General features: G+C 57.6%; 1 protein-coding gene across 1 annotated transcript in view; it reads left to right on the forward strand.

The window, feature by feature from the left end:
- Positions 1-10922: 10922 nt before the first annotated feature.
- SLC39A11 (solute carrier family 39 member 11) overlaps positions 10923-11138 on the forward strand; it is a 31190-nt gene continuing 30974 nt past the window's right edge. The window contains exon 1 of the mRNA XM_078880163.1: positions 10923-11036. Coding sequence (XP_078736289.1) covers positions 10926-11036 — 111 coding nt within the window. The 5' untranslated portion in view covers positions 10923-10925. The remainder of the gene's footprint in view (positions 11037-11138) is intronic.

Below are 11138 nucleotides of genomic sequence, written 5' to 3' on the forward strand. Positions count from 1 at the left end.
TCGGTGAGTTCAGTGGCGTGTTGGTGAGGGTCACGTGGTCGTGTCGGTGAGTTCAGTGGCGTGTCGGTGGGGGTCACGTGGTCGTGTCGGTGAGTTCAGTGGCGTGTTGGTGAGGGTCACAGTGACGTGTCGGTGAGTTCAGTGGCGTGTTGGTGAGGGTCACGTGGTCGTGGCGGTGGGGGTCACGTGGCCGTGTCAGTGGGGGTCACGTGGCCGTGTCAGTGGGGGTCACGTGGCCGTGTCAGTGGGGGTCACGTGGTCGTGTCGGTGAGTTCAGAGTGACCGGGTTGGTGGGGGTCACAGTGACGTGTCGGTGAGTTCAGTGACGGTGTCGGTGAGGTCACCTGGTCGTGTCGGTGAGGTCAGTGGCGTGTTGGTGAGGGTCACGTGGTCGTGGCGGTGGGGGTCACGTGGCCGTGTCAGTGGGGGTCACGTGGCCGTGTCAGTGGGGGTCACGTGGCCGTGTCAGTGTGGGTCACGTGGTCGTGTCGGTGAGTTCAGAGTGACCGGGTTGGTGGGGGTCACAGTGACGTGTCGGTGAGTTCAGTGTCGGTGAGGTCACCTGGTCGTGTCGGTGAGGTCAGTGGCGTGTTGGTGAGGGTCACGTGGTCGTGGCGGTGGGGGTCACGTGGTCGTGGCGGTGAGGTCAGGGTGACCGTGTCGGTGAGTTCAGTGACGTGTCGGTGGGGGTCAATTGGTCATGTTGGTTGGGTCAGAGTGACGTGTCGGTGGGGTCACGTGGTCGTGTTGGTGGGGGTCACGTGGTCGTGGCGGTGGGGGTCACGTGGTCGTGGCGGTGAGGTCAGGGTGACCGTGTCAGTGAGTTCAGTGACGTGTCGGTGGGGGTCACGTGGTCGTGTCGGTGGGGGTCACGTGGTCGTGTTGGTGAGGTCACGTGGTCGTGTTGGTGGGGGTCACGTGGTCGTGTCGGTGGGGGTCACGTGGTCGTGTCGGTGAGTTCAGAGTGACTGTGTCCGTGAGTTCAGTGTCGGTGGGGGTCACGTGGTTGTGTCGGTGGGGGTCACAGTGACGTGTCGGTGGGGTCACGTGGCCGTGTTGGTGGGGGTCACAGTGACGTGTTGGTGGGGGTCACAGTGACGTGTTGGTGGGGGTCACAGTGTCGTGTTGGTGGGGGTCACAGTGACGTGTTGGTGGGGGTCACAGTGACGTGTTGGTGGGGGTCACAGTGTCGTGTTGGTGGGGGTCACAGTGTCGTGTTGGTGGGGGTCACAGTGACGTGTTGGTGGGGGTCACAGTGTCGTGTTGGTGGGGGTCACAGTGACGTGTTGGTGGGGGTCACAGTGTCGTGTTGGTGGGGGTCACAGTGACGTGTTGGTGGGGGTCACAGTGTCGTGTTGGTGGGGGTCACAGTGACGTGTTGGTGGGGGTCACAGTGACGTGTTGGTGGGGGTCACAGTGTCGTGTTGGTGAGGGTCACAGTGACGTGTTGGTGGGGGTCACAGTGACGTGTTGGTGGGGGTCACAGTGTCGTGTTGGTGGGGGTCACAGTGTCGTGTTGGTGAGGGTCACAGTGACGTGTTGGTGAGGGTCACAGTGACGTGTCGGTGGGGGTCACAGTGTCGTGTTGGTGGGGGTCACAGTGACGTGTTGGTGAGGGTCACAGTGACGTGTTGGTGGGGGTCACAGTGACGTGTTGGTGAGGGTCACAGTGACGTGTTGGTGGGGGTCACAGTGACGTGTTGGTGGGGGTCACAGTGACGTGTTGGTGAGGGTCACAGTGACGTGTTGGTGGGGGTCACAGTGTCGTGTTGGTGGGGGTCACAGTGACGTGTTGGTGGGGGTCACGTGACGTGTTGGTGGGGGTCACAGTGACGTGTTGGTGGGGGTCACGTGACGTGTTGGTGAGGGTCACAGTGACGTGTTGGTGAGGGTCACAGTGACGTGTTGGTGAGGGTCACAGTGACGTGTTGGTGGGGGTCACAGTGACGTGTTGGTGAGGGTCACAGTGACGTGTTGGTGAGGGTCACAGTGACGTGTTGGTGGGGGTCACAGTGACGTGTTGGTGGGGGTCACAGTGACGTGTCGGTGAGGGTCACGTGACGTGTTGGTGGGGGTCACAGTAACGTGTCGGTGGGGGTCACAGTGACGTGTCGGTGAGGGTCACGTGACGTGTCGGTGGGGGTCACAGTGACGTGTTGGTGGGGGTCACAGTGACGTGTCGGTGGGGGTCACAGTGACGTGTTGGTGGGGGTCACAGTGACGTGTTGGTGGGGGTCACAGTGACGTGTCGGTGGGGGTCACGTGACGTGTCGGTGGGGGTCACAGTGACGTGTCGGTGAGGGTCACGTGACGTGTCGGTGGGGGTCACAGTGTCGTGTTGGTGGGGGTCACAGTGACGTGTTGGTGGGGTCACAGTGACGTGTCGGTGGGGGTCACAGTGTCGTGTTGGTGGGGGTCACAGTGACGTGTCGGTGGGGGTCACAGTGTCGTGTCGGTGGGGGTCACAGTGACGTGTCGGTGGGGGTCACAGTGACGTGTCGGTGGGGGTCACAGTGACGTGTTGGTGGGGTCACAGTGACGTGTCGGTGGGGGTCACAGTGTCGTGTTGGTGGGGGTCACAGTGACGTGTCGGTGGGGGTCACAGTGACGTGTCGGTGGGGGTCACAGTGTCGTGTTGGTGGGGGTCACAGTGACGTGTTGGTGGGGTCACAGTGACCTGTTGGTGGGGGTCACAGTGACGTGTTGGTGGGGGTCACAGTGACGTGTTGGTGGGGGTCACAGTGACGTGTTGGTGAGGTCACAGTGACCTGTTGGTGGGGGTCACAGTGACCTGTTGGTGGGGGTCACAGTGACGTGTCGGTGGGGGTGACAGTGACGTGTTGGTGGGGGTCACAGTGACGTGTTGGTGGGGGTCACAGTGACGTGTTGGTGGGGTCACAGTGTCGTGTTGGTGGGGGTCACAGTGACGTGTCGGTGGGGGTCACAGTGACGTGTCGGTGGGGGTCACAGTGTCGTGTCGGTGGGGGTCACAGTGACGTGTCGGTGGGGGTCACAGTGACGTGTTGGTGGGGGTCACAGTGACGTGTCGGTGGGGGTCACAGTGACGTGTCGGTGGGGGTCACAGTGACGTGTCGGTGGGGGTCACAGTGTCGTGTCGGTGGGGGTCACAGTGTCGTGTCGGTGGGGGTCACAGTGTCGTGTCGGTGGGGGTCACAGTGACCTGTTGGTGGGGGTCACGTGACGTGTCGGTGGGGGTCACAGTGTCGTGTCGGTGGGGGTCACAGTGACGTGTCGGTGGGGGTCACAGTGTCGTGTCGGTGGGGGTCACAGTGACGTGTCGGTGGGGGTCACAGTGACGTGTTGGTGGGGGTCACAGTGACGTGTTGGTGGGGGTCACAGTGACGTGTCGGTGGGGGTCACAGTGACGTGTCGGTGGGGGTCACAGTGTCGTGTCGGTGGGGGTCACAGTGTCGTGTCGGTGGGGGTCACAGTGTCGTGTCGGTGGGGGTCACAGTGACCTGTTGGTGGGGGTCACGTGACGTGTCGGTGGGGGTCACAGTGTCGTGTCGGTGGGGGTCACAGTGACGTGTCGGTGGGGGTCACAGTGTCGTGTCGGTGGGGGTCACAGTGACGTGTTGGTGGGGGTCACAGTGACGTGTTGGTGGGGGTCACAGTGACGTGTCGGTGGGGGTCACAGTGACGTGTCGGTGGGGGTCACAGTGTCGTGTTGGTGGGGTCACAGTGACGTGTCGGTGGGGGTCACAGTGACGTGTTGGTGGGGGTCACAGTGACGTGTCGGTGGGGGTCACAGTGACGTGTCGGTGGGGGTCACAGTGGCCGTGTCCGTTCGTAATGATTGCCGGGTTCGTCATGTGCACGACAGCTTCTGAATTGGGTTTTCTGACGACAAAGTTTCACGGCAAATGTCATTCGTCTTGCCACGTTTGTGGCACAGTACAAGCAGCTCGGGTTCACGACGGCCGTGCCACGATGCGTGTGGATGACGCAAGGAAGTTATAAATACCCACCTCGTGGTTAATTGATCTCGTGGCAGCTCGATAATGGGCGTGCCGGGTCCAAGTTGACTGTGTCAGCTTCCATGGTGGCCACGTCCCTCGGAGGGTTCATGATGGGCACGTCAGAGCCAAGATTATACCAATTAATTCATCAGAGTTACACAGAGACCCAGAGAGTTACACAGAGACCCATAGAGTTACACAGAGACCCAGAGAGTTACACAGAGACCCAGAGAGTTACACAGAGACCCAGAGAGTTACTCAGAGACCCAGAGAGTTACTCAGAGACCCAGAGAGTTACACAGAGACCCAGAGAGTTACACAGAGACCCAGAGAGTTACTCAGAGACCCAGAGAGTTACACTGAGACCCAGAGAGTTACACTGAGACCCAGAGAGTTACACAGAGACCCAGAGAGTTACTCAGAGACCCAGAGAGTTACTCAGAGACCCAGAGAGTTACACAGAGACCCAGAGAGTTACACAGAGACCCAGAGAGTTACTCAGAGACCCAGAGAGTTACACTGAGACCCAGAGAGTTACACTGAGACCCAGAGAGTTACACAGAGACCCAGAGAGTTACTCAGAGACCCAGAGAGTTACACAGAGAACCAGAGAGTTACACTGAGACCCAGAGAGTTACACTGAGACCCAGAGAGTTACACTGAGACCCAGAGAGTTACACAGAGACCCAGAGAGTTACACTGAGACCCAGAGAGTTACACTGAGAACCAGAGAGTTACACTGAGACCCAGAGAGTTACACTGAGAACCAGAGAGTTACACTGAGACCCAGAGAGTTACACTGAGACCCAGAGAGTTACACTGAGACCCAGAGAGTTACACTGAGACCCAGAGAGTTACACTGAGACCCAGAGAGTTACACTGAGACCAGAGAGTTACACAGAGACCCAGAGAGTTACACTGAGACCCAGAGAGTTACACTGAGACCCAGAGAGTTACACAGAGACCCAGAGAGTTACCTGAGACCCAGAGAGTTACTCAGAGACCAGAGAGTTACTCAGAGACCCAGAGAGTTACACTGAGACCCAGAGAGTTACTCAGAGACCCAGAGAGTTACTCAGAGACCCAGAGAGTTACACTGAGACCAGAGAGTTACTCAGAGAACCAGAGAGTTACTCAGAGACCCAGAGAGTTACACTGAGACCCAGAGAGTTACTCAGAGAACCAGAGAGTTACTCAGAGAACCAGAGAGTTACTCAGAGAACCAGAGAGTTACACTGAGAACCAGAGAGTTACTCAGAGAACCAGAGAGTTACTCAGAGACCCAGAGAGTTACACTGAGAACCAGAGAGTTACTCAGAGAACCAGAGAGTTACTCAGAGACCAGAGAGTTACACTGAGAACCAGAGAGTTACTCAGAGAACCAGAGAGTTACTCAGAGACCCAGAGAGTTACACTGAGAACCAGAGAGTTACTCAGAGACCAGAGAGTTACACTGAGAACCAGAGAGTTACTCAGAGACCCAGAGAGTTACACTGAGAACCAGAGAGTTACTCAGAGACCCAGAGAGTTACACTGAGAACCAGAGAGTTACTCAGAGACCCAGAGAGTTACACTGAGAACCAGAGAGTTACTCAGAGACCCAGAGAGTTACACTGAGAACCAGAGAGTTACTCAGAGACCCAGAGAGTTACACTGAGACCAGAGAGTTACACTGAGAACCAGAGAGTTACACTGAGACCCAGAGAGTTACACAGAGACCCAGAGAGTTACTCAGAGACCAGAGAGTTACACTGAGACCCAGAGAGTTACACTGAGACCAGAGAGTTACTCAGAGACCCAGAGAGTTACACTGAGAACCAGAGAGTTACACTGAGAACCAGAGAGTTACACTGAGAACCAGAGAGTTACACTGAGAACCAGAGAGTTACTCAGAGACCCAGAGAGTTACTCAGAGACCCAGAGAGTTACTCAGAGACCCAGAGAGTTACACTGAGAACCAGAGAGTTACTCAGAGACCCAGAGAGTTACACTGAGACCCAGAGAGTTACACAGAGAACCCAGAGAGTTACACTGAGACCCAGAGAGTTACTCAGAGACCCAGAGAGTTACACTGAGACCCAGAGAGTTACTCAGAGACCCAGAGAGTTACACTGAGACCCAGAGAGTTACACTGAGACCCAGAGAGTTACACTGAGACCCAGAGAGTTACTCAGAGACCCAGAGAGTTACACTGAGACCCAGAGAGTTACTCAGAGACCCAGAGAGTTACACTGAGACCCAGAGAGTTACACTGAGACCCAGAGAGTTACTCAGAGACCCAGAGAGTTACACTGAGACCCAGAGAGTTACACAGAGACCCAGAGAGTTACTCTGAGACCCAGAGAGTTACAACTGAGACCCAGAGAGTTACACAGAGACCCAGAGAGTTACTCAGAGACCCAGAGAGTTACACTGAGACCCAGAGAGTTACACTGAGACCCAGAGAGTTACACAGAGACCCAGAGAGTTACACAGAGACCCAGAGAGTTACTCTGAGACCCAGAGAGTTACACTGAGACCCAGAGAGTTACACAGAGACCCAGAGAGTTACACTGAGACCCAGAGAGTTACTCAGAGACCCAGAGAGTTACACTGAGACCCAGAGAGTTACACAGAGACCCAGAGAGTTACACTGAGACCCAGAGAGTTACACTGAGACCCAGAGAGTTACACTGAGACCCAGAGAGTTACACTGAGACCCAGAGAGTTACACAGAGACCCAGAGAGTTACTCAGAGACCCAGAGAGTTACTCTGAGACCCAGAGAGTTACACTGAGACCCAGAGAGTTACACAGAGACCCAGAGAGTTACACTGAGACCCAGAGAGTTACACTGAGACCCAGAGAGTTACTCTGAGACCCAGAGAGTTACACTGAGACCCAGAGAGTTACTCAGAGACCCAGAGAGTTACTCTGAGACCCAGAGAGTTACACTGAGACCCAGAGAGTTACACTGAGACCCAGAGAGTTACACTGAGACCCAGAGAGTTACACTGAGACCCAGAGAGTTACACAGAGACCCAGAGAGTTACACTGAGACCCAGAGAGTTACTCTGAGACCCAGAGAGTTACACAGAGACCCAGAGAGTTACTCTGAGACCCAGAGAGTTACTCTGAGACCCAGAGAGTTACACTGAGACCCAGAGAGTTACACAGAGACCCAGAGAGTTACACTGAGACCCAGAGAGTTACACTGAGACCCAGAGAGTTACACAGAGACCCAGAGAGTTACTCTGAGACCCAGAGAGTTACTCTGAGAACCAGAGAGTTACTCTGAGACCCAGAGAGTTACACTGAGACCCAGAGAGTTACTCAGAGAACCAGAGAGTTACTCTGAGACCCAGAGAGTTACTCAGAGACCCAGAGAGTTACTCAGAGACCCAGAGAGTTACTCAGAGACCCAGAGAGTTACACTGAGACCCAGAGAGTTACACTGAGACCCAGAGAGTTACTCAGAGACCCAGAGAGTTACTCAGAGACCCAGAGAGTTACACTGAGACCCAGAGAGTTACTCAGAGACCCAGAGAGTTACTCAGAGACCCAGAGAGTTACTCAGAGACCCAGAGAGTTACACTGAGACCCAGAGAGTTACACTGAGAACCAGAGAGTTACACTGAGACCCAGAGAGTTACACTGAGACCCAGAGAGTTACTCTGAGACCCAGAGAGTTACACTGAGACCCAGAGAGTTACTCTGAGACCCAGAGAGTTACACTGAGACCCAGAGAGTTACACTGAGACCCAGAGAGTTACACTGAGACCCAGAGAGTTACACTGAGACCCAGAGAGTTACTCAGAGACCCAGAGAGTTACTCAGAGACCCAGAGAGTTACACTGAGACCCAGAGAGTTACTCAGAGACCCAGAGAGTTACTCAGAGACCCAGAGAGTTACACTGAGACCCAGAGAGTTACTCTGAGACCCAGAGAGTTACTCAGAGACCCAGAGAGTTACTCAGAGACCCAGAGAGTTACACTGAGACCCAGAGAGTTACACTGAGACCCAGAGAGTTACTCTGAGACCCAGAGAGTTACACTGAGACCCAGAGAGTTACTCTGAGACCCAGAGAGTTACTCTGAGACCCAGAGAGTTACTCAGAGACCCAGAGAGTTACTCAGAGACCCAGAGAGTTACACTGAGACCCAGAGAGTTACTCTGAGACCCAGAGAGTTACACTGAGACCCAGAGAGTTACACTGAGACCCAGAGAGTTACTCAGAGACCCAGAGAGTTACTCAGAGACCCAGAGAGTTACACTGAGACCCAGAGAGTTACACTGAGACCCAGAGAGTTACTCAGAGACCCCAGAGAGTTACACTGAGACCCAGAGAGTTACTCAGAGACCCAGAGAGTTACACTGAGACCCAGAGAGTTACACTGAGACCCAGAGAGTTACTCAGAGACCCAGAGAGTTACTCTGAGACCCAGAGAGTTACACTGAGACCCAGAGAGTTACACTGAGACCCAGAGAGTTACTCAGAGACCCAGAGAGTTACTCAGAGACCCAGAGAGTTACACTGAGACCCAGAGAGTTACACTGAGACCCAGAGAGTTACACTGAGACCCAGAGAGTTACTCAGAGACCCAGAGAGTTACACTGAGACCCAGAGAGTTACACTGAGACCCAGAGAGTTACACAGAGACCCAGAGAGTTACTCAGAGACCCAGAGAGTTACACTGAGACCCAGAGAGTTACTCAGAGACCCAGAGAGTTACACAGAGACCCAGAGAGTTACTCAGAGACCCAGAGAGTTACACTGAGACCCAGAGAGTTACACTGAGACCCAGAGAGTTACACTGAGACCCAGAGAGTTACACTGAGACCCAGAGAGTTACACTGAGACCCAGAGAGTTACACTGAGACCCAGAGAGTTACACTGAGACCCAGAGAGTTACACAGAGACCCAGAGAGTTACACTGAGACCCAGAGAGTTACACTGAGACCCAGAGAGTTACACTGAGACCAGAGAGTTACTCAGAGACCCAGAGAGTTACACTGAGACCCAGAGAGTTACACTGAGACCCAGAGAGTTACACTGAGACCCAGAGAGTTACACTGAGAACCACAGAATTGGCCTGAAGGTCAATTTCACGTCACTCTGAAGTCCAATTTCACGCAAATGGCCTTCAGAACGACGCCCTAACGCCACGTTGGGCGTGTTCCGGCATTCCGACCACGACGCCTCCTCCCAGTGTCACGTCTTCTACCGCGCCTCCTTTAACCCCCCCCTCCACTCCCCCCACTTACCCCCCCCCACTCACCCCCCCCCCACTCACCCCCCCCCACTCACCCCCCCCCCCCACTCACCCCCCCCCCACTCACCCCCCTCCCCACTCACCCCCCCCCCCCACTCACCCCCCCCCCCACTCACCCCCCTCCCACTCACCCCCCCCCCCCACTCACCCCCCTCCCACTCACCCCCCCCCCCACTCACCCCCCCCACTCACCCCCCTCCCACTCACCCCCCCCCCCACTCACCCCCCCCCCCACTCACCCCCCTCCCACTCACCCCCCCCCCCCCACTCACCCCCCTCCCACTCACCCCCCCCCCCACTCACCCCCCCCCCCCCCCCCCACTCACCCCCCTCCCACTCACCCCCCCCCCCACTCACCCCCCTCCCACTCACCCCCCCCCCCACTCACCCCCCTCCCACTCACCCCCCCCCCCACTCACCCCCCCCCCCACTCACCCCCCTCCCACTCACCCCCCCCCCCACTCACCCCCCCCCCCACTCACCCCCCCCCCCACTCACCCCCCCCCCCCACTCACCCCCCTCCCACTCACCCCCCCCCCCCACTCACCCCCCCCCCACTCACCCCCCTCCCACTCACCCCCCCCCCCACTCACCCCCCCCCCCCACTCACCCCCCTCCCACTCACCCCCCCCCCCCACTCACCCCCCTCCCACTCACCCCCCCCCCCCACTCACCCCCCCCCCCACTCACCCCCCTCCCACTCACCCCCCCCCCCACTCACCCCCCTCCCACTCACCCCCCCCCCCACTCACCCCCCTCCCACTCACCCCCCCCCCCCACTCACCCCCCCCCCCACTCACCCCCCTCCCACTCACCCCCCCCCCCCACTCACCCCCTCCCACTCACCCCCCCCCCCCGTGTCCTTTCCCCCGCAGAGTCTCCCGTTCCGGCTCGGTGGGTGAGAGAGACGCGTGAAGCGGAGGCCGAGCGGGGCGGAGAGAGAGACGCTGCGTGGGGTCACGGAGAAGACTCGCCGTGGACGCGGAGACAGAGACACACCAGGAGACATCGGCAGAGAGTCCTGGGAGACTCGGGAGAGAGACTCTGGGAGACGCGGGAGAGAGAGGAGGGAGACGCGGGAGAGTGACTCTGGGAGACTCTGGGAGAGAGACTCTGGGAGACTCGGGAGAGAGACTTTGGGAGACTTGGGAGAGGGAGGAGGGAGACTTGTGCAGTCGGGAGAGACTCTGAGAGACTCTGGGAGAGAGACTCTGGGAGACTCTGGGAGAGAGACTCTGGGAGACTCTGGGAGAGAGACTCTGGGAGACGGGGGAGAGAGTCTCAGAGACTCTGGGAGACGCGGGAGACTCGGAGACTCTCTGGGAGAGAGTCTGAGAGGCGCGGGAGAGGCATGGGGAAGGGTGTCGCGAATTGGGAACACCACATCTGCTGCTGCCGCTGCTGCTGGTGACTGGAGAGGTGGGAGAGAGAGTAGAGAAGAGAGAGTCGGAGAGGGGAAGTGGGGGAGAGTAGATAAGGCAGAGAGTAGGGGAGAGGAGAAGGGGGTAGAGGGGGAGTGAGGAGGAGGGAGGGGAGAGGAGAAGGGGGTAGAGGGGGAGTGAGGAGGAGGAGGGGAGAGGAGAAGGGGGTAGAGGGGGAGTGAGTAGGGGAGAGGAGAAGGGGGTAGAGGGGGAGTGAGGAGGAGGAGGAGGGGAGAAGGGGGTAGAGGGGGAGTGAGGAGGAGGGGGGAGCGATGATCGAGGGGGTCGACCCGGTGCTGCAGAGTCTGCTGGGCACCCTGTTCACGTGGGGACTCACGGCAGCCGGAGCAGCACTCGTCTTCCTGCTGCCAGGGAGAGGCACGGTGAGAGAGAGAGTGTGAGAGAGTGTGAGAGTGAGAGAGTGTGAGAGAGTGAGAGTGTGAGAGTGAGAGAGTGAGAGAGTGTGAGAGAGTGAGAGAGAGAGT

This window comes from Lampetra fluviatilis, chromosome 56, assembly GCF_964198595.1.
Source record: "Lampetra fluviatilis chromosome 56, kcLamFluv1.1, whole genome shotgun sequence".
Taxonomy (NCBI): Eukaryota; Metazoa; Chordata; class Hyperoartia; order Petromyzontiformes; family Petromyzontidae; genus Lampetra; species Lampetra fluviatilis.